Raw genomic sequence first — 24,312 nt, 5'->3', positions numbered from 1 at the left:
TCTTTAAGAACCACTACCATTTTATGGGCTGCTCATTTGTTAACTCATTCATTCACCAAATACTGATCACCCATGTACCAGGCCAGACATGCTAAACGTGTTTTCTCACTTAGTCTTCACAGAAAACCCAACGAGGCAGCTACTGTTTCCCCGCTTTACACCCAGGGAAGCTGAGTTGCAGACAGGTTAAGACACTTGTCTAGAACATACAGCTTTTAAGTGATTAAGCAGGGATTTGATCTGTTAACTTCAGTGTGCTCAGATATGCAACCAGGAGAAAAGTGTTTCTGGGATGTCAGTATCCAGAGGGCATTTTGATGTCATCAAGTGAAGAATCTAATAGTCCAAGACTAGACACCAAGAAATTGACCAAGCCAGAGCTTGGTCAATTCACCAGGGTCTACTGCTAGGTATACTGGTAATGTGAAGACCTGTTCTCCGCCAGACAAAGCTTCTGGTATCTGTAAAACAACGTCTGGAGCACCTGTATATTTTGCTGGGCCTTGTACCAAGCACTGTGGATGCGAAGGTGTTTCCTTCCACTTAGAAAAGTGCTGGTAGCTGGGACGTCCAAGATTCCCAGTGGAAAAGCACTTGAAATCTGGGAGCTTCACTAGGTGGGCGTAGGGAGACCTTTCCAGGTAGAGGAGAGCAGTACTAAAGCACCCTGTGTGGTGAGGTGACCATGAACAGTCTGGTTGGCTTGTGCTTCTAGCCCAGCAGTAAGCTTGGGTAGGTAGACAGAAGACAAGCCAGCCTTTGAGGACTGGAAATTATTGACCTTGACTCTCTGGACAGGGCAAAGCATCAGATTTAATGTTAGGAAGACAGCTGGTGTCAGTGACAGCTGAATTGCCATACAATAAGTCTGGTGGCAGGGTGAGATCTAGAGTAACACAAGTGGTAGGAATGATTAGATTGATCTGGGAAATCTTTCAGAGAAAGGTTAGGACAGACCTGGCAGACCTAGTGGGACAAGGAAGTGAGTCTCAAAATTTTGACTCAGACAACAGAGTGTTGTTAATAAGAGGGCTCTATGATGAGACAGCACGTGATCTAAGACAAATCAAACAGAGATCATGAGATAAGTGCCATATTAGGGCTGAAGAAAGGTAGGCATAGCCACTACTGTAGGAGGAGGGAGTCCTTAGGAAAGTCTTCAGGAATGTAAGTGGATTCCTTCCTTCTTTTCTTTCTCTTCAGTAGATTTTAAAAGGCAGAGGAGGATGGGAGTGTTCTAGAGGGTGAGATGAGCATGGGCAAGACAGAGCAGGGACAATCCTTGAATGTGTTTGAGGAGTGACAGATCTCCTGATTTGCCTGTTTTGTGGTAAAATAGTAAAAAAGTCTGAATAGGCAGAGTGGGGACTCTTACCAGGAAAGAAGATGGAATCCTAGGGACATTGGGAGGCTCTGAATGGTTTTGAAATAGGCAAGAGATAGTTTCAGGCCTGTTAGTAAAATTCATCTCACAACTGTGTACAGTAATGAGGCCAGGAGGCTAGGTAAGGCATGGACTAGAAAGTGGCTTCTTATTTGTAAGTGACAGAAACCCAGTTCAGATTAGTTTAGGCCACAAAGGAGTACGTGGATTTCATGCAACCAAACTGAGGACAGCAATGGGTTTGGCTTCAGGGAGTCCAGTGCCGCCAAGTCAGGTTGTTTCCCTTACTCTCACATCTCCCACCTCCCAGCCCTGCTTCTCTCTGCCTGGTGGCCCCTTGCTCCTGTCCATGGGTTTTCACCTGTCACAGGTTGTGATCCCAGCAGCCTGGAGTATTTCCTCACAGATTTGTGACTTGAGGGAAAAAGTCTTCTATACCAGTTAGAAAAACCTAGGGAAGGGTTGGCATTGCCCAGCCTAGCTCATGTGTCCCTCTAGGTTCTTGGAATGCCCATTATCAGGAGTAGGTGCAGTAGTTCTGCTTGCCCTGGTGAGCCTTGGTAAAAGAAAGGAATGGTCAGGCAGCAGAGGAACAGATGAAAGCCAGGGGAGGAGTTTCAAGGAGGTGAGCAGTCTGTGACCCATCACAAAAAGAACTAAGCAGGTTTTGTCAAAAAAAAAAACAAAAAACAAACCATGGGTCCTACGATGTCTTTAATGCAGATTCCTACTGGCAGAGTTCAGGATTCTATCTGAAGGTGACAAATGCAGCAGAGAAAGCTTGGGGAACTGAAAGCTGGCAGTTGATTTGACAGTGGGGAAGCCACAAAGCACCTTTAAGAAGCAACGTCCCTTGGGAAGGCAGATTGCATGACTTTCTCAGGAACTCCTCACCTTTCCTAAATCATAACCTTGGTTCCAGGCTATTCGTGACCATACACAAAATAAAATTCCTTTATAGGTGTTTGTAGCTGAATATGTTAGGGAAAATTAGGGAAGGCAATCCAAAAGATGGTTGTTTGGGGTCTTTCTGCCTTAAAAAGATGTCAGCCAGGAGGGAAGAGGGAAGTTTGAAAAGTTTTTAATCCTCTCTAAATTATCTTCTAATTCTTGTTTACTATCAAGATTTTGATCTTCCTGTGATCAATTACAAATACTACAATGAAGCTGTATATCTTTGGAAGTCTATAATTCAGACTCAGTTTCCCCCAGTAGGTTGAATTAGTCAAAGTTTACTTTTTGATCGTTTGAAGGAAATTGCTGGATATTTGAAAGAGTTTGTCAGCAGGCATGATAATGGGCAATTTTTTTTTAATCTAGACATTTTTAAAATTAGCTTTCAAAAGCTTTGAATGGCCATGCTTGCTCTTGAGTGAAGGACCAGTTTACTTTGAAACAGTGCTGGGAAGTAAGTGTTTTGGCTTACTATTAGGGGAAATTTTCCCCCTGGGCCCCTCCACTCCCCAGAAGGAAAGAGGTCCTCTTCCCCCTTCCTCTCTCTCTTTTGGGACTTGCTTGCCCACATAACTTGTTTATCTCACCTCCTGTTTCCATTTTGGAAAAGCCAGCAGAGATTAGAGAGGCCAGAATAGAGGTTCGTCTGTCTCTGTCCCTCATTGGGGCATCACAGTCATGAGATAGCAATTACCGTGGCCACTACTGGACAACCGTCTGCCCCTCTACAGAACTGATTCCCCTGCAAGAGGGTTGTTCCAAGGTCTAAACATGGAGGAAATATTAGGAAGCTCATTTGGCTATAGGCTCAGCCTCTTTTGCCAATGAAAAACTGACAGTAAAGAAATTCAGGTTTTTATTTCCACTTGCCTGACTCCTGTCACTAATTCTCAACTGATTCCAAACACAGAAGAGAGAGGTTGGTAAGCTCTCAAAGTTCTGACAGCCGTGAACAGGCAAGGAATTGTGGAATGAGACTACTTTGTCTTTCTTCGTTCTCTTTCTTCCCATCTGAACTGAGTCCCTGGCATGTAGAAAGCACTCACTAAGTATCTGAGAAAGTGTTAAGAGAGAGATGCAAGGATGCCAGTCGGAAGGCTTCTGCCACAGGAAGGACTGTGCTGAAGCAAGGATGGTGAAAATGGAAAGAAGGGGCAAGAGCCCCAAAGGCAAATATCCTATGTGCAAAGAGGCATGTACAGTGCTACACATTGCAACTTAGTAATAGCCAGATATTGGAAACCACTTAACTAAGGTATTGATTAAATAAAATAGGGTACCTCTGTTCAGTGGATTACTATGCAGCCATAAGAAAGAATACAGAGAGCTGGGGGTATGGCTCAAGTGGTAGAGTGCCTACCTAGCAAGCGCAAGGCCCTAAGTTCAAAACCCAGTATCACCAAAAAAGAAAAGACATATAGAAGATTTTTTGGAACTGATTTGGAAAGATCACCAAGATACATTAAGTGAAAAACATAAGGAGTAGGACTGTGTATGCAGTTATGCCATGGTATCTATGGGAGATTAGTTCCAGGATTCTTCCTGTAGATACTGAAATCAAGGACTTATATAAAATGACATAGTTTGCATATAAACTGTGCACATCCTCCCACGTACTTCACTTCATCTCGGGATGACTTATGAATATCTGATATGATGTAAGCGCTATTGTAAATTGTTGTTATGCTGTGTTGTTTAGGGAATAATGACAAGAAAGAAGATCTGTACATGTTCAGTCCCAATGCAATTTTTAAAACTATTTTTGATCCATGGTTCATTTGATCCATAAATACAGAGGCTGACTGGAGTATGCTACCATTTGTGGAAGAAAGGGGAAAGCTCAATATATAGTTTATTCTCTCTCTCTCTCTCTCTCCTCTCTCTCTCTCTTTCTCTCTCTCTCTCTCTCTCTATCTCTCCCTTTTTCTCCCTCTCCCTCCCTCCCCCCTCCCTGATACTGGGGTTTGAACTCAGGGCCTCACACTTGCTAAGCAGGTGCTCTACCAGTTGAGCCATTCCACCAGTTCTTTTTTTGTGTTGGGTATTTGTGAGATAGGGTCTTGTGAACTATTTGCCTGAGCTGGCCTTGAACTGTGATCCTCCTCATCTCTGCCTTCCCAGTAGCTAGGATTACAGGCATGAGCCACTGGTACCCAGAATTTCTCTTTCTTTGTAAATACACACTCCATCTCTGGAAGATACATAAGAAATAATCCAGGTTGTCTATGGGTGAGGAAATGGGGAACTAGGAGGGCAGGAGAGGGGAGATTTTCCCCTGGCAGCCTTGTATACTCTGAGTTTTGAAGCAGGTGAGTGTGTTGTCTCTTGAAAGGATGAAGTACAGACACCTGGACACAATCATGCAGTTTTCAAAGGTGATTCTGTAGAGGGAGTCATAGCAGGGCCTGGTGACTGGTTAGATGTTGATGTGAGGGAGGACTTAGGAGATGACCCTGACTTGAGAGGCTGGAAAGAAGGTAGCTGTCCTGATAACAGTCAGGAGTGCGTTTGACCTGGAGCATGTTATGTTTGGGGGTGCTACTTGGGTGTCCACAGAACTATGTCCAACAGTTGGAGGTCTGGGTTTGCAGGTTAGGAGAGAAGGCTGAGTTGGAGATTTGATAAGGGAAGTTGTTAGCATTGAGGTAATATTTGAAGGCTTGGGAGTAATAAGGTCCCCAGGAGGGAGATGGCCTGAATTGAAGAGAGGAAGGTAGATCGTCACCATTTAAGGCCATGTGGGATTAAAGATGCTGCTGACAGACTGAGGCACAGGAAGAGGACTCATTTGTTGCTGCTCAGTGTGACCTGAAAACTGTCAGGAAGATGGTCTCGCTGTCTGCAAGGACATCCTGGCCCCGTTCTGGATGCCCTGCTCTGTTGAGCTCTGCAGCGCCTTCAGGAATAACCACCAAGTGCAACAGTTTTCCCCAAAGAGGTTATGCCATTACTAAGAATGGTATTCCTTTGATTATTCAAGTCTTTGATTCTTTGCAATTTTATATTCCACAAGGGCCAGCAACCCATTTTTGGTACTCACCTCGACTCAAAGAACAGTACAGAACGAATATTGTAAGGACATACTATAAATAGTGATCCCATACTACCATGATTTTTAATCAGTACTTTTCATAGGTGAAAGGCCCTGCCCTAAATTTTTGCCTTGGAAGCAGACTGGTTGTTTTCTGGTCATCTAACATATTCTTAATTTCAATACTTTTATCTCCTATACTTCTGCATATTTGATTTTTCTATGAGTGTGCTCTCTTTAAAGAATATCTTCCTCCTCTCACCACCCTCAAATGCCCTTAGACTCATAGTGTCATTTTCTGAGGAGACTATTTCAGAGCCAGAGCAACTTAGAAAGCAAACATTTTAGAAAATCTTTCAAAAATACAGTTTGACCTTAAAAGCACCATCAAAGAGTCAGGTGCTTTTCTCCCTCAGCGTGGTCTGAGTGTGCCTCAAGGAAAAATGAGCTCAGATCAGCATGGAGTGGATTTTAAGTGTCCACAAACTTAGAATGTAACACAGAAATCATTGAGAAAGTACACAGGGCTTCCCCTTCACACAAGCTACCTCCAGGCAAGATTCATGTCAGTTCCACAAGCATGTATTTTTATGTTTGAAACTACATATTTTCACATATAGGTATTGGCTGTGAAAGGATCAAAATGTGCCATTTTGGCATTTTGAGCTAAAGACAGTTGAGAAAAAGCAAGCACAGGAAGCCCTCTTCCCTCTCTGTCGACTCTCATGGCGTGAAGCATGAAGGGCACCAAGAGAGACAGAGGAGGTCACAGTGAATCTGCATAGGCAGACCTCACTAAGTAGCCCTTGTCTACCATCGGTTTCCCTGCTGTTCACCTGTCCACAGCTGACCACCCCTAGGAGCCCCACGCCCCTTTCCCTTTGTCTAGTTGCTTCTCCACACTTTATCACCTGTTGTTAAAGTGGCATATAATCCCCAAGTGGAATTCTTTAGGTTTTCATTTCTTTTCTGTGGTGGGAGGCCCAGTACATGTAAAATAAAAATGGAACAAGTATGCCTTTTTCTCCTGTTAATGGGTCTTTTGTCAGTTTAATTTTCAGGTTTCAGATACAGAACATAAGAGGGTTGAAGAAAAGTTTTTCTTTCTTGACTATTATGTTCCCCAGAAGGGAAAATTTTAGACTAGCTTTCCCCTTGTTTTCTCCAAAGAGACTTTTTTCTCCTCTGTGTTGTTGGTGCTCAGGCACACAGCGTCCTGGTAAGGGGCGCAGGTGCACAGCCTCCATTAATTTAAATAGTTATCGTGCTCCTACCAGATACTCTGATAAGTGCTTCATGTACCTTTTCTCATTAAATCCAACAGCAACCCATGAGATCGACACCTTTTGAATTAATTCATTGATCAAGCCCAGTTTTACAGTTTTCATCACTGAGGGCCATGAAAGAGTTATTTCTTGCCAAAGATTAGGAGTGAGTTATTGATAGTTAGATGGAATTAAGTAATTATCAGGCAACATTTATGTACATATAACTTCTATAAACATAGATATTAATGTATCTAAATTTGGTTCAGAGTGCTTTGTTTTCTTTGTATGACTATGGATTTTTCTTGCTGAGCTATAATTTATATTCAATAAAATAGAGTCTTAAGAAGAACAGTTGGATGAGTTTTGACAGGTGCAGTGAATTGAGTTGCATCGTCAGGCAGTCTCATGTAATTATGTCACCTAGCTATTGAAAGTCACCAATCTCCAGACAGAGAAAATGCCAGCTTCACCATGAGCTGACAGCTAGTGAGCCGTGCCACCGTTTGTTCATTGTGATCGCTCCCACAGTGTTTCCTTTGATCATTCATATTACTGGCATTGTATTAACCTCCAAAGTGATCTTTTTGAGATTAACCTGAGGCAGCATTTACAGTATTTTTACAACTGACTCAAAAGCAAATTTCAAAAGTATGAAACATGACGGCTCACCTCAGCCATCAATTGAACAGCGAGCACAGGGGTTGCCTCTCCAAGCCTCATCCTAGAGAAAGCTATGAAATGGTCTGTGTGTCTGCTCCATCTCTTCCTAGGTACTTCCTGGTGCCTCGCCCTCCCGTGTTACTCCCAGCCTCCTGTGAAGAGGAGGAAATCTAGGGGACTTGATGGCTCTCAGGAATTTGAAGATTTTCCTGTGGAAGTGAACTTAGCTTACCTTGTATGGCTCCAAAGGGGTGGCTGGCTTGCTTTCATTCATTCACTCATCCATTATTCAACAAAACCCTACTGAGAGCTACCTCTGTGCCAGGTGTTTATGTCAGGTGAAGAGGATTCAGCAGGAGGCTTAAGTTCTGGTGAGCATGCAGGTATACATCAAATTTCTCTTTGTAATTCCTAGTTAGGAAGAAGTTTGGAGGGAACACTGTAGGTCCTACAGTGAGAAATACTCAGGAAGTTGAAGGAAGAGGAAGGAAGGCAGTGTGACTGGAGGGCTGGAGTGAGGGGAGCAGAGCCAGAGTAGACAGGTGGCCGGGGGTGGATAAGCCATGGTGAGGGAGTTAAGGAAAGTGGAAGGTGTAGATGGAGAACCAGCTGGCGGAAACGAAGCTGTGATGGCTTTCAACTCAATATAGACAAAAAAAACCCAAAAAACCCAACCCTTTAGAACAGGAAGATGGAGAGAACCTTGGGACATAGTGTGTTTCTTATCTCTCAGTGGGTAAGAAGAGATGATAGAATCATTTTTCAAGTACCTGGTAGAGGATACGCAGTCAGAGATAATAGGTTATATACCAGATAGTCCTTAGGGTCTCTGGACCTGGAAGTCTCTTCCCACCCAGTGAGGTCAGCAGAGATGGGATGGTTCCCTGGAATTTTGTAGAGGAAATGCCTTTTGTTGGCATCCAGTGGGTGAGAAATGAGCCTGTGAGCATTTTCAGGCTGGCTGTAACAGAATCACTGGCAGCATGTATCTTCACTAAAGTTACAGGTACATGGATCCCACTCCTGAAGTTGCAGATTGAGGACATCTGCAGTGGGAACCGAGGACTTACATACTTAGATGAAAAAATCATAAAGCAAACTTTAAAACTTTTTCAGGGAATGAGAGGAACTTTCTTTATGACATCATGGTGGTGAAGGACTTCTTAAGACAGAAAAACAAAGACCCTACAGGAAAAGATTGAAGATCCTGCATTAGAATTTAAATTTTTTTTCTGCATGACCAAAGGTACAAGGAACAAAACAAAAATCACTGTCTGGAAGAAGACTTCTGTAGTATATATTAACCAAAGAGGACTTGGTATTCAGAATGTAGAAATCCTACAAATCAGTTAGAAAAAGACAGTCGGGCACGAGTGCCTTGTGCCTGTGATTCTGCTACTCAGGAGGTAGAGATCAGGAGAGTCTCAGTTCAAAGCCAACCCCAGGCAAATAATTCTAGACACCCGATCTCAAAATATCCATCACAAAAGAAGGGCTGGCAGTGTCTCAAGTGGTAGAGTGTATCTGCCTAGCAAGTGTGAGGCCCTGAGTTCAAACCCCAGTGCCACCAAAGAGAGAGAGAGATAGAGAGAAACAACAAATTTAAAAGGGGTGGGCAGAGGTTTGGAATATGCAAGTCATGGAAAAGGGAGACTAAATGATGAGCAAGCATAGGAAAAGATGTCCCTTGAGCTGCCCAGGGAATGCAAATCCAGACCACACCTCCATGAGACACTGCTGTGTCCCCTTCACGCTGGCAAAAATGAAAGTCTGACAATACCAAGGGTTGATTGAGATGTAGAGCAAATGCATTCCAGAGGAGAGTGAATTGGAAAGGAAACTTGTTCCCAGGTGAGAACAATAACAGTGCACTCCTGGGTATGTAACATAGGGATACAATTGCTCCTGTATTCAAGGAGACACTTAAAAGGATGCTTATTATGGCAATGCTTAAAAATTGGGACCAACCACAGTGGTTCACACCTGTAATCCCAGCTTCTCAGGAGGTAGAAATCAGGAGGACCGCTGTCAGCTAAGACGAAGTTATTGAGAGTTATCTCAGCTGGTCATGATAGTGCATAACTGTAATTCCACCTATGGGGAGGTGGAGCTAGAAGGATTGTGATTTGAGGTCAGTCCCAGGCAAGAAACACAAGACCCTATCCGAAAAATAACCAAAGTAAAAAGGGCTGGGGGCGTGGCTCAAGTGGTAGAGAGCATACCCTAAATTCAAACCCCGTGCTCACCAAATAAGTACATAGGAAGGAAACCATACAAATGTCCAACAATAAAGAATGGAGGAACCTTGGGACACTATATAGCAAGTGAATGAATTAGGGTACAGGTGTCACCAGGTACAAAAGCGTGTTGTTCAGCCAAGGAAACTGTTTGCAGGAGGATATCAGAGGTATGGTATTCACTTATGTACAAGCTTAGTGCATGCTTCACAGTATCGTATATTGTTTCTGAATAAGCACACAGGTAGTAGAATTATAAAACTGGGCAGAAAGTGTAAGCATGATTAGTTAATGTCAGGGCAAGAGAGATGAAAATGAGTTCAGGGATTTCAAGTGTATCTGTAATGTTCATTACATAATTCTCTATTATTCTTTGTCTTGAAATATTTCACAAAAATTAGAGAAAAGAATCCAGGTGGCTATACATCAGACAAAGGACTGATAACCAGAATATACAGGGAACTTAAAAAACTAAATTCTCCCAAAACTAATGAACCAATAAAGAAATGGGCAAGTGAACTAAACAGAACTTTCTCAAAAGAAGAAATTCAAATGGCCAGAAAACATATGAAAAAATGCTCACCATCTCTAGCAATAAAGGAAATGCAAATTAAAACCACAATAAGATTCCACCTCACCCCTGTTAGAATAGCCATCATCAGCAACACCACCAACAACAGGTGTTGGCGAGGATGCGGGGGAAAAAGGAACCCTCTTACACTGTTGGTGGGAATGTAGACTAGTACAACCACTCTGGAAAAAAATTTGGAGGCTACTTAAAACGCTAAACACTGATCTACCATTTGATCCAGCAATACCACTCTTGGGGATATACCCAAAAGACTGTGACACAGGTTACTCCAGAGGCACCTGCACACCCATGTTTGTTGCGGCACTATTTACAATAGCCAAGTTATGGAAACAGCCAAGATGCCCCACCACTGACGAATGGATTAAGAAAATGTGGTCTCTATACACAATGGAATTTTATGCAGCCATGAAGAAGAATGAAATGTTATCATTCGCTGGTAAATGGATGGAATTGGAGAACATCATTCTGAGTGAGGTTAGCCTGGCCCAAAAGACCAAAAATCGTATGTTCTCCCTCATATGTGGACATTAGATCAAGGGCAAACACAACAAGGGGATTGGACTATGAGCACATGATAAAAGCAAGAGCACACAAGGAAGGGGTGAGGATAGGTAAGACACCTAAAAAACTAGCTAGCATTTGTTGCCCTTAACGCAGAGAAACTAAAGCAGATACCTTAAAGCAACTGAGGCCAATAGGAAAAGGGGAACAGGTACTAGAGAAAAGGTTACATCAAAAAGAATTAACCTAGAAGGTAACACCCACGCACAGGAAATCAATGTGAGTCAACGCCCTGTATAGCTATCCTTATCTCAACCAGCAAAAACCCTTGTTCCTTCCTATTATTGCTTATACTCTCTCTACAACAAAATTAGAAATAAGGGCAAAATAGTTTCTGCTGGGTATTGGGGGGGGAGAGGGAGGGGACAGAGTGGGTGGTAAGGGAGGGGGTGGGGGCAGGGGGGAGAAATGACCCAAGCCTTGTATGCACATATGAATAATAAAAGAAAAATGAAAAAAAAAAAAAAAAAGGATCCAGGTGGCTGTGATCAGAGCTGGACCTGAGAGCCAGAGTCTAGAATCAGTACTTCTCAAATTTCCAGGTGCATCTGTGCCCCTCAGAGATCTTGCTGGAAAGCAGGTCCTGTCCTATTAGGTCCAGAATGGGTGCTGAATTTATGCATTTCTAACCAGCCTGGGTCTGAGGACCATGCTGAGCACCAACGTGCTCTACAATTCTGACAGAATTGTCACGTTCTTCTCTAGAACTGCAGAGAAGAATCCACTCTGGATAGTTGGTTGCAATTAGGTCTTGTGAATTTTTTTTCCCCTGGAAGGAAACTTTGAGAACTGGGGAGACAGGCTTTGGAGGGATTTCCCCAAAAAGGTAGATCTGCAGCTGGTAACGGGGGTGTGCAGTGGCATGTGGCATCCGCTGATTTTTTTCCCCTTTATTACATTTCTGTTTAACACTTTTTGGTCACGTATTTATAGATCCCAAGGGAGCAGTATTTCTCAAACCAAATTATAAGGGCTTTCTGAGCTGGAAACCTCTCCAGTCTTGACCTTATAGAATAGGAGAAGCTGATGTCACTGAGGAGCTGAAAAGGAAGGGAGTGGGTGTGCACACATCCCACTTTGCAGGAATCGTTTTATAGGTAGTGTCTCCCAGGTGTCCAGATGGAGGGCACTGAGCTGAAAAGTGCGTGACAGACCTCCCAGGCTTCGTGTGTGTATGCTGCGAGGCTGTTTTTCAGCTTACCAGACTTGTTATAGACAGGTGTGTGTACTTTTCATGCACAATATTTTTATTATTCCCAAGAAGTCCTGTGGACTTTGGATTTTTCTTTCCCACTGCTCAATGAAAGCAGGGACCATGTGCCTCAGGTTTGGCACCTGGCATACTACCTGCTGCCTTGTAAGTGTTTGGTAACTGTTCATTGAATGAAAGAATTTTGACTCAGGAATAGATTTTTAAGTTGAACTTTCTTCTTTGAGATGGGGGTTTCACTATGTTCCCCAGGCTGGCCTTGAACACTCAAGCTATTCCCTTGCTTCAGCCTCCCGAGTAGCCGGGACTATACGCATGCACCCCTGCTCCTGGATTTTAATTAAGTTTTCTATTTTCACATAATCATGGATGCATATGCAGTCATAAGAAATAATACAGACAAGGGCAGGGGCATAGCCCCAGTGGTAGAGCAAGGCCCTGGGAAGGAGAGAAGGGAGGGAAGGAGGGAAGAAGAAAGAACGAATGCAGTGAGAGCCCATGTGCTCATTCCAGGTTTCTGGTGGTGACGACTTACATAACTATTGGCAGTATCACAACCAGGAAATTGACATTGATACAGTCCACCAGTCATTTCCCCAGTTTTTCATGCAATTTAACCATATGTATAGGTTACTGCATCCACCACAGTCAAGAAGCAACAGTTCATCCTCTGTGGGACCTCCTGTCCCCCTGTCATAACCACCCCTTCCCTCTGTAATTCTCTGTAATTTTGCCATTTTAGGAATGCTTTGCACCAGAGTGTGGCTCAGGTAGTAGAGTACCTGCCCAGCAAGTACCAGGCCCCAAGTTCAAACCCCAATACCACACAAAAAATTAAGAATGTTACATAAACAGAGTGATATAGAGTGTAACTTTTGGGGATTGGCTCAGTATAGTTCTTGTAGACTCATCCAAGTGGTTGTGTATGGCAGTTGTTTGCTCCTTTTGATTGCTGAGTAGTATTCCATGGTATGGGTGTGCTGCAGTTTGTTTAATCCTTTACCCTTGAAAGGACATCTGGATTGTTTCCAGTTTTGGGTCGCTGTGAATAAACCCGCTCTGAAGATTTTTACACAGGTTTTTGTGAACCTAATATTTTCATTCCTCTGGAATAAATACCCAAGAACGCAGATGCTGGGTCACTTGCTAACTGCATGTTTTAGTTCATAAGAAACAGCCCCTTTCATCCCCTCTGCGGTGCATGAATGGTCTGGTTCCTCCACCTTCTCTCCAGTATTTGCTCTTTTATTTTAGAGTAGTAATTTTGAAGGCTCTGGTAGAGTTCATTAGTGAAGGGAACCTCACAGTGAAGACTGTTAATACTAGAGAACCAGGTAGGTTCCAGGATACATCTCATCCGTGTTCAGGGAGAGCAAGGGAGAGCAGAGGTAAATTCATGAGTAATTTATCAACAAATATTTTAGAGACCTACTATGATAGGCACTGGGTAAGAGACATGTATCTCACAGATGAGGAAATGGGCTCAGTGTGGGGAAGTAACTTGCCCGAGGTCATAGAAACAGTGAGCGATGGAGCAGAAATCCAAACCTAGAACTGTCTGACCACTTTGTGGTTGGTGCATCTTGCTAACAGAAGGTAAACTTAAGATCCTGCTACAAGGAGCAAATGGTCTGTACCCCAGAAACACCAACAGGGGAAGGGTGAGCTATCTGGAGAGTTCTAATAATCAAAGGGCTCTGATTTACTGGATCCCTTCACACTAGAAATCTTCCAGCTTACTTCCTACTTTCATTGTTGTCCATGCCTTCAAAAGCATTCAACAGAATGCTTTTGTGGCATCGTTAGAAATTAATGTGTAATTGCATCTGTGCTTTCACATGTCATTTGATGTATCTTCAGAAGGCACGACACCTGGTCCCTTATGTGTCATCAGCTGTCCTAGTACCTGTTGTTAGGAGGCCCTGGGCTCCCTCCAAGCCTAAATCTGTAGTCTGGCACAGTTACAAAGCTTCTGTGGCCATCAGCAGGGGGATCCCTTCCATCTGTCCCCTGCTGTCTGCTTTTTGGGGGCTAAGGTACTGTGCTGGAGCTTTAGACATTGAACTCTCGTATTGATGGGCTTCAAAGAAACTGCCTGGTGCTTCTCACACATTCTCTCTACTGATCTAGGAAGAGTCCTCTTTGCCATTGTTGGTTTTAACCCTTCCACTAGGACTAGAACCATCGAAGCCTGGCTTGGTGGGGTCTGGCCAGTTGTAAGGGTCCTCACTGGTCTTTGGGGGACCAACAGAATGAGGGCCCATATCACTGAGTCAGGCTGCCTGACTCCCTTGTGTCCTTATTCAGTTTCAGTAGCTTTTGACTCTTTGTAGGACACAATCCTGCTTTCCAGGGAAGCTGACTTCTGTAATGACAATGTGTCCAGCCTCCGTGTAGAGCTGGAAGCTTTTCTTCCACCCCAGGCCATATGTAGAGATTTAACACGTAGGTCTTCCGCTTCCGTGCATGCTTGCAAAGTGTGATCCAACATCCTCACATATTCATTTGCTAAAACAGAAGGGTTTCTATTTAGAGCCTGGACTGCATTGCATATAGAGAACTGAAAGATTCCGGGTCCCGTCTGTACCTGCCTGGTTCTGGTGACATATGCTCTTGCCAGGTTTCATTTGTCTCATCCCCCATCATGGCAACACTGGGTCCTGAATGCTTTCCAGGTGAGGTCACCCTGCTAAGCCAACATTCTAGGGAGGAGGTGTGGTGTTGGAGTGGGATGCTCCAGCAGCCCTGTCCCAGGAAGCCTGCTGATTGCTCCCAGGTCTCCCTTTCTGATGCAGAAGGGGGAAAGGCTTTTTATTTAAAACTCTTTTAAAAGTTCCTATTTATGCCAAACTCCCCTTCTCAGATCTCTCTCTAGAAACCTGAGAATCTGCATTTTTTTATACACAGTTCCTTCAGGGAGTCTGATGGACTCTAAAGCTTGAGAAATACTGCTGTTGAGTACTTTCACTGACATAGTAATCAGAGTTTATGGGTAGGCCTGAAACCAACTGGAGGCATGTGTTAGACTCTACTGCAGGCGTTGATCCTTTTTTTTTTCTAAAATGGGCATCAAATAAAACCAGGTGTCTTGGTGCACGTCTATTATCCCAGTACTTGGGAGGCTGAGGCAGGAGGATCACAGGTTCCAGGGCAGTAAATAGTTTGGGTTTTATGGGCTGTCACGGTTTCTGTTGGAACTCTTCAAATCCACTATTATAATACAAAAGCAGCCATAGACAATCCAGAACCAATGGACCTGGCCAGGTTCCAGTCAGACTGCTTTCAAAACATGCAGTAGGCTGGTCCAGGCCTTAGTTAGCCATCCTCTGGTGTGAAGTCAACCTGTTCCATCAACCCTCTGACAACCTCCTCTTGGAGAGGTTATTCTTATGGAACTTACCCATGGAGAGTGATAGACATGAGTATAAAGTTGCCTATTGTAACAGATAAGCACTGAATTTTAGTGACTTCTCACTCATAGCACTGCCCAGTGAGGGGATTCCCAGGTGGAATCTTCTGTGAGGTCATGTGAAACCAAGGCTCCTTCATTGTTGTGATTTTTCCCTCCTGGTTCTCTCCGTTCAGCTGGTAGATGAAGAAAGAGACCACAAATTATCCATGAGAAAATTTCTTGGCTAGATAAGGTACCCAATCACACCTATTGCATTTCACTGACAAGAACAGTTTTTGTCTGGGGTCCAGAAACAGTGGTTTCTCAAACCCTGAGACCCCCAGTCCCTGCATTCTCTTAGTTCTTTCTGTCTTTTCTTGAAACTCACCTAATTCTTTCCAGAGCTTGTTTCTTCCTTTTAAAAATCCTATTGCCAAGATCAGCCAATAGGAACCAGCACATGCAACTACTGGGATTCTGTCCCACACCATTGCCAAGGGCTGCAGCCACAGAAGGTAATGGTTCACCTTCTGAATTACTGTAGGTGTGGCTTTTACCAAATATTTTGCTTCTATGTAATACAGGATGCCACCTTTCCAGCCTCCAAGAACAGGTTCCTTACTGTCTGCTGCCCATCCACTTAGCCTGTGCCACATATTTTGGGTGGTTGCTGTGTGTTGCCCCAGTGCCAGAAAGTACCTTCTGTGTTAGTTCAGAAAACACAGCAACTTTAGCAGGTAAATGCTCCCTTCAAATGCCAATTCAGATGTCCTTGATGGTGTGGCCTTCTACGTGGGCATACGGACACCAAGGTTTCTTCCACCTCTGAATCCTGCCTGCCTCTAGGTCCAGAGAGTCTCTCCATCTGGCTGGCCACCAGGAAGAAGACCACATGTCCCAGGGGATGCGGCTGGACGTGGTGCCTACCACTTCTGCCCATACTGTGTTGACCAGAGCTTAGTTACACAGTGACATGTACTGCAAGAGGGAGCAGCAAATGTAGTCCACAGTGAGTCTAAGAGAAAACAGCAGGTTTGATGATGCAATGCCCATAGCAGCACCTACCTTGTGGGTCAGACCTGCCTAGACCTAGGGACTGGAGCCTGGAGGCCCATCACGGAGAATGGCAGCAGGCGGCTTGCCTCAGTGCTTACAAAGGATGCTGTCAGGCATCAGCTAGCAAGATTGAGAAGATGTACAAATACTCTCATGAACACAATAAGCATTTATGGTGTGTCCACTCTGTGCCAGGCAGCGGGCAGGACACTGAGCCTGGGAGGAGAACAAAGCTCCAAGTGGAATTCTGGGTGACCCCTCCACTCGGAACCCTGGTGCTGAATGCCTCGCGATGGAGGGCTTTTTGCCATAGCTATTTTGAATGGCTCCTGCAACCTGAGAAATGCACCTCATATAGTCCAGTCTGGTTCCCGCCATGAGCAAGCTGTCTCTCAAATATTACATGAAATGCCATTAGAGGGAAAGGGCACAGAACAGGCGTTGGTATAGCTCTGTGGTTTTCACAGGGCTTGGTTTTCCCTCTGAGGAGCTAAGGAAGGAGCTTGTTCCAGGGGTGTAGGGTGTCATCTTTTTTTGTTTGCTTCTGGCTGTTGGCAGAGTTAGGGAGCTGGCACCATATCTTAGAATCCCCTCAGTGGTATGAGGACAGAGCAGAGAGCAACCCAGAGCCCCAGAGCCGCGTTCTTTCCATGTTATCAGGTCACAACTGCTGCTGATGATCTCATCATGGGCCCGGCTGGAACTGCAGCCATGGGTTAAGATCTGGACGGAAGAAAGCATCAACTCTGTGCCCAGTGTGTGTGCACAGGCTCTCTGCTCACTGGAGCCCACTGTCTCTTGGTGACCTGGGCCATCACAGAAGGATCTTGAAACTGAAGTGTGGACAATGGCCGTATCTCCAGGAGGGTTTTTCAGAACCGGCTAAGAGAATTAGCAAAGAGGCCTGATTTGACACAGACTGGAATAGCCCATAGAGGGAAGGTTTTTTTGTTTTTGTTTTTGTTTAAATTCACTTTGAGAATTTTTTTGGATAGGGGAAAGAAAATCATGTCACTGGAAATAGGAAGACAGCCTGGTAACATCTGGGGCCCCCTTCCAAACGGCCTTCATTGATTTGTCCCAGGTTTTCAGCTAAGGCAGTGAGGACGACAAAAGGTTAAATTTCTCATATAAGATTAATTCAGCCATCGCTGTGAAGTGGTGGAGGCTGAATACCGCTAGACTCTGTCATCTCATTTCTCTCATGCTGTCTTCCTTGGAGCCTATCAAACAGTGTCCTGGAAGACATTCAGCTCTGTGGCTGCTAAACATCAGAGTCAGTCTCTTTCTGAATGTGCAAAGAGGGCTGTAATTTAGAAAATGTAGCTACCTCGTACGGAAGGATGAAAAGGTACCGAGTGCACCTGTCTGCGTGTTTGATTCCAAATATGTTTTGATATAGGAAACATGTAATTCCTGCATCATTTTATTTTCTGTTTTAGCAGAGTTGTTTGCATGGCATGTTAGAACCAAACTTATTAAAAACTGTTTTTATTTTTGTGGATCTCTGTTGGTTTCATGAGTACTGGTTGGGGTCCTAAAAATACCAACTAGCCAATAAAGTATGTGCATTTTGATGTGCATCTATGCATTCAAGATGCAAATGCAGTAACAATTTTATTTTTGTTTTCATTGCTCTTCAACAATTGCATGTGAGTTTTCTTAACTGATTTCAGCCTGTTTGGGTGGGGACAGAGGGAGGGTGGGAAGTGTTAACTGCAGCTATGTAAAAAATAAATATGCTTAGATGATAGATTTTCAGAATTTGTTAAGTCTTGGTCTTTTTTCATATTGGCATTTGAAAATATTAAAAGGAAGGGGGGACAGGAAGCGGGGCCTATGGGGATTTGGGGATTTTTGTCTCCTCCTTAAAACATACCATTAAATGATGCTGGTTATGTTTATGTTGCACATTGGGACAAAGAGACTGTCTTAAGCAAAAGATAATTGCAAGATCTGGTTCAGCAGCTTTGTCCCTTGCCTCAAGTTACTGCAGGGTTTCTCACCCCTGTGCTAATACAGAAATGAAATTACAAACCACCAGTAACCTGGGAAATTTCAGTTTTTTGCAAATGACTAAATATTTAATTCAATCATTACCTAGACTTCTAGGGATGGCTTGGGTGTTTTTCTTTTTACTGAGGGCTCCATGAATGCCAGACTCTGCAATGGCTGCTGGGGACCGTGTCTGTTGCAAGGAGGCTCCCCTGCAGTGAGGAGCTGGGGTACTGCAAGCCTGTTCCATAGCAGCCCTGGATGCAAATGGGAGTCGGTGTTTGCAGAAGGTGTGTGGCCAGATCGCTATGTATAATACTGATGAAGCGTTTTTGTTCCAGCTCTGTCTCGGAAGACCTAGGCTGTAGACGTGGGGATTTCAGTAGAAAGCATTATGGATCTGTGGAGCTGGTAAGTCTACGCTGTCTGTTCAGTTGCTGGTGCATTGATCTGGACTTAGAGACGACTGCCAAGCTCATCGGATCTTTTGTTCTATATTTACTGTTAGACCACGGGAGTCCAGTGCAAGGATTCAACTGGAATTAATACCTATTGAAAGGCTATGATAATGATGATTTGATCATCTTTATTTTTTTCTATTGTTACGTACTTTTAATCTTGTGTCTTCCAGTTGGTTAAAAATATGTTGTGGCTTGGTATTTTTCTCTATTGATAGTGTATAGAGTTAAATAAAATAATTTATGAATTAAGAAAGGTAGCACTTCATTTTTATATTATCTTGCTCCTGAAAGTTTATAGATCTAGTTTTCAAGGTTTGAATATTATTGAAATACATATTCTCATTTTCTGTACCTTTACTTTCTGGGTTTGTGGCAGGAGTTAGAAAATTTATGAGATCTTTTCTGTTAAAAGCATATTGGTTGGGCTAGATGAATGACTGTAATAGATGATAGATCATCTGAATGAAAATATGCATATTATCCCAATAAGAGACATTTCAGTTTGTGGTATAATTTTTAAGAGTGTGTTTTCATTTTAAAAGAGGTATAATGAAAGCATAATTGCCAAAGTTTTTTTTAAGGATAGAACTGTGATTTTTTTTTCCCAGTTGCATGGAAATTTAAACAAATTTCAGGAAGATGTGCTCATAAAATTCTACTGATTATGCATCATTATTAAAGACATTAACTTAATATTTCTGTTTATAAAAAATGACTGGCTTGTATCCATTAATATTATACCAAATTATCCCTCATTAATAAATGCTACATTCTTGCAGGGTTTAACTAGTAGAGAGATTTATCCCAGCATTGTGTACCAGTAGCACTCCACTTAAATTTGAGCCTGTATTATAAACTTGACTGTGTACCCCGCCTATGGCTGAGTGTTCTTGAAAATATAAAGTAAATAAGAGTTCATTCTTGTTCTTAAGAAGCTTACTGTACTCCTGTTGAGCAGATAAGATACATAGACTATCTAGAGAATGAATTTGGCCACATAAAAGACACATTGATTGGATCAATCAATGCCTGTCCTCTGTCAGTCAATGGTGTCAACACACCAACTCAGACCACTGCCTCTCCTTAAGGAGCATGTAGTGACTATAACTCAGAGTTGAAATTGGTAAATAGAGTGAGAGATAGAGCATGGTGGGCACTGAGAGAAGTGAGCAAATGACCTAGTCTATCTGGGACCTCAGGAAATTGGTATGGAAGGCCTGGTAGAGGGCGATAGGGTGTGGATGGGTGGCAGAGAATACACAGTAGACTTGGGTAAATAGTGTGATTCTTGGCACTGATGTGTTACAACAGCAGTGAGCAAATAGTCCCGCCTAGCAGAGAGTGGGGGGCAATGGAGCAAAGTGGTTACAAAGCAAGCAGGCTTTGGAAGCAGACAGGCCTGGGTTCCCCGCTCCATGTCTTAGCTGTGTGGTTAGCCGAGTTACTTGTACTCTGAAGTCATTCTTGTTTCATCATTTACTGTTGAGATGATCATGGTCTTCTTTTGGTCTCAGTTTTTTCACTCATAAAATAGGGTTATTAATGTGATCTGTCTCCTGTGGTTTTCATAAGGATTCGGTGAGATGCTGGGCATAAAGCAGTTAACACAGAGCACAGTCCACGTTAACCAGCTTAGTAGTAAAACAAGTCGGTAGAAGTAGGACTTCCACTTCACGTGAAGACTTTGGATTTGAGCTAATAAGTAATACGGAGCTCTTGTGAACAGTGGGAGTGTTGTTTAGGGAAAGAGCATGAGTGTAACAGGGAACTCTACAGACTTGGGCACCACAGACTATCAGAATAGTGCTTGAGAGCAGTGCTGGAAGGCTTATGAAAACACAAATCACTGGACCCCAGCCCCAGAGTTTCAGATTCAGTAGTTAGCCCATAATTTGAGTTGCTAGCACGTTCTCAGACAGATGTTGATGCTGCTGGTCCCGGCACCACACTTGAAGAACCCCTGGCTTAGAGGGTCCAGCAAGCTGTCCGTGCCCTCGAACCCAAGCTAGTCAGTCCGTTTATTCAAGATTTTCTTCCAGAGCCATGCACACGTGTGCCCACATGTGTATGTGTAGTTAGCTTTCTAAAATATTATAAAATAAATGTTAAATGTATTGTAAAACTCCAAGAACAATCTCATCACCTCGCAGCAAGCATTTTCGATCACCTTTTGGCACCTTTCAGTCTTCATAACTAAAACCCTCATTTTTGCGTGGTCGTAATGAAATGACGTAATTAATTTTGCATTCCTCTTTCTTCACTTAACTCTGTTTTATAAATGTCTTCATTTGTAGTCTTCAATGTTACCCCTGTAGTCTCTCTGCTGTAGCCCAGCTTGGTGGTAAACGGTTACCTGTGTAACAGCGTCTCTCCTTTTCTGAAGTTGTTTGCGTGTTTTCCATGTTGGAAATGACTTGTGCACTGTTGGGTGGGAAGACTGACAGAAATGAAATGAGCAGAGCTCCAGTTTTGCTGTCTAAGAATCTCTCAAAACAGTGACTGTTTTAAAAGGAAGTTGCTGTTCTCTCTCTCTATTCTGACTAGTAGAGTACAGCTGTCCTTTTGTGTCCATGAAGGATTGGTTCCAGCACTCCTCCTTGGGTACTAAAATCCGAGGATGCTCAAGTCTCTTATATAAAATGTCATATTTGCATATAATCTACACACATCAGCATATACGTTAAGTCATCTCTGGAATACTTATAATACCTAATACAACGTAAGCTCTATGTAACTACTTATTATGCTCTATGTTAGGAAGTAATGACAAGAAAACAGTCTACACATACTCAGTGTAGACACCTTTTTCCAAATAGTCTTGATCCACAGTTGACAATCCACTAATGTGGAACCCGTGCGTATGGAGGGCTGACTGTCTTACTAAATTAAAAAACAATTCATGTGCATGAGTGAGTGGATTTAACTCCCCTCCATCTGGTATGATGAAAATCGTTGGGAGCCCAGTAAGTGTTGGACATCCTGGAACTTAAACTTCAAAGAAAGGTACGAGGATTATATAAGATTGAAATATTAGCATAAACTTTGACTTTGGACAAATTTGGTGTAAGTCCTTGTGCATAATTTAGCTTGGTCATTCAAATCAGTAATGAGGACAGATTCAGGGGCTTAGTTCCCTGGGTGCTAGTTGGGGGTAGATTTGGAGTATAAGAACCGGGAAGCCCAGATCTCTATAGACTCATAGCAGACCTCTTTAGCCCTCATTCAACAACTATTTTTTGAAGGCCTACCATGTAGCAGGCACCATGCAAGGCACTGAGAGGGAGGAGAGAGATACACTAGTTTGTTTGCTCCCATGGAGCTCTAGTTTAAATTCAGGAACCAGTTGCCTAAAACTTTGTGTTCCGAGGCTGCGACCCACCTGGATCTCAGCTGTGTTCCCTGCCTTAATAATGTCTTGTTTCTTTGCAAGAAGCAAAGGAGCGGGGATGCATTCAGTCTAGGTCTAAAGTAATTTACAGAAGGATCTGGGTGAGTCTAACAGGAATGGAGTGCAGGATTCCCAGCTGGGCCCCCTGTGGCAGGATAGCTATCAAGCACTGTTCTGTCAGTTTCTCTCACGTCTGTTGGATTTCTTGTCCTGACTGCCCTCTGCATGTCTGTTGCATTCTTCCCTCTACTGGGCAGCTTACCTTGATTGCATATCTCCTCTCTCCTTTTTTCTTCTAGTTTTGGCTTTCATCTTTATGTCTTGGATTCATCCTGAGTTAACTTCTATATACATGTGAGTCGAGCATCCACCTCCATTCTTTTGCATGTGCACATCCAGCTTTCCCAGCACCACTGGTTGAAAGACTCTGTCTTCCCCATTGGTCACAGCACCCTTTCAGAATCAGTTGACTATAGACGTAAAGGTTAATTTCTGGGCTTTGTCTTCTATCTCATTAGTCTGTATGTCTTTCTTATGGCAAAATGTTGACAACACAATGTCTCTCCTTTCTTGAAACCCTCCATTGGTTGCCCCTTCGAGGCCTGACCATTCACCAAGTCCTATGAGAATCTGTATGACCTCTCCTCTGCCTTGCTCTTCCTCCTCTCCTACCACTCACTAGCTTCAACTTTAGAGGCCAGTAAGGCCTCTAAAACACACTGGATTCTTCCATGCCCTAGGCTGTCTGCACTTCCCCAGAGCTTCTCCCGGCTGGTCTCAGCTTATATGCCACCTTCTCCAAGAGGCCTCCCTGACCATGCAAGCCACAGTGGTCCCTCTCCTGTGGCTCTCTAATTCAGTGTCCTGCTTATTTTCTTACCACTGCTTATCATCTGTGTATTGATTTCATTTATTTATTTACTACTACTCTCTTATCCATTAGAGGTGAAGGTAGGCTCCATGTCTGTCTTGTTCATCCTCGTATTTCTAGAAGCTGGCACAGGACCTGGTACATACCAAGTTCTTATGAATGTTTTTTTTAATTATTATTAAATTGATTTTCAGCCTCTCAGTCTCCAGGGTTTACATGGGTTGCAGTTCTGTTTCCATCATAGTCTCTTCATTTCTTGAACCTTAGTTTTAAATTCCAAATAAAATATTACGGATTGGTTCTTCTTGGTTTAGGCATGTATCCCTGATTCAAACAGTGGTGCTCAGTATAGTGGGGCTACGTGGTATAAACATGGCCTTCTAAAACAATTCCCTCAACAACATTTACACAGGGGTCAGATTCTCTCTGAAGAAGATGTACACAAAAATCAGTTTAAAGAACAGAGCCAGGTACGGTGGCTCCCACCTCTAATCCTATCTCCTCAGGAGGCTGAGTTGGGAGGATCCTAGTCCGAGGCCAGCCCAGGCGAAAACACAAGACCCTACCTGAAAAATAACTAAAGCAAAACAGAGATGGGGTGGACATGTCCTAAGTGGGAGAGCACCTATCTAGCAAGTGCAAGTTCCTGAGGGAACCCCAGTACCTCCAAAAAAAAAAAAAACGAGTAGAGACTGGACTGAACTCCCAGATGGAGCTGTAACACTCTTTTATAAAATAAATCATTCAAAAGTACCTCGTGAAAATTTCTTCCTATACTAGTGGACTCTTATCCAAGGCACTCTTACTAACCCCAGAAGTAAAGTGTAAATAAATAATGGCCTCCATAGCAGTAGGAGTCATGACTATTTGTATCCCTGACACCACTGCACAATGCTTAGCGTTAGTTACTTAGTAAACACCGATTGAACGGATGAATGATCCAGTTCCATCAAAATTAGAGTAGCCTAATCCATGAAAGATAAATAAAGGACGGGGAAAACAGCCTCTTTGACACCTCCCCCAACATAATTAGACTAATTAGCTTGCAGTGTGTTCCACCTAAAATGTAGCCATTTTTCTTCCTGATGAATTGCAAGCACGGCCTCTGATGGCAGCATTCCAAGCAAGGCATAGCTATTACACCATCGCCATTCCTCATCACTTTATATCGAAATCTGTCAAGAAAAGCATAGGATTGTTGGTAGCTCGTATTGATCTTTCAGTGGTCTTTAACTTGATGGATAGGAAACCAA

General features: G+C 43.3%; 1 protein-coding gene across 7 annotated transcripts in view; it reads left to right on the top strand.

The window, feature by feature from the left end:
- Garnl3 (GTPase activating Rap/RanGAP domain like 3) overlaps positions 1 to 24,312 on the top strand; it is a 163,124-nt gene that overhangs the window by 25,147 nt on the left and 113,665 nt on the right. For 5 of the 7 annotated variants that reach the window (XM_074053160.1, XM_074053162.1, XM_074053158.1 and 2 more), the window contains one exon: positions 18,681 to 18,750. In XM_074053160.1, the coding sequence (XP_073909261.1) occupies positions 18,681 to 18,750 (70 nt within the window). Of the gene's footprint in view, positions 1 to 17,498; positions 17,696 to 18,589; positions 18,630 to 18,680; positions 18,751 to 24,312 lie in introns of those variants that run through there. The other 2 variants (XM_020173782.2, XM_074053164.1) reach the window with 2 other exon arrangements.

The sequence above is a fragment of the Castor canadensis genome, chromosome 13, assembly GCF_047511655.1.
Source record: "Castor canadensis chromosome 13, mCasCan1.hap1v2, whole genome shotgun sequence".
Lineage (NCBI taxonomy): Eukaryota > Metazoa > Chordata > Mammalia > Rodentia > Castoridae > Castor > Castor canadensis.
Note: the sequence above shows the minus strand (reverse complement) of the source record. Positions and strands in the feature narration are given on the sequence as shown.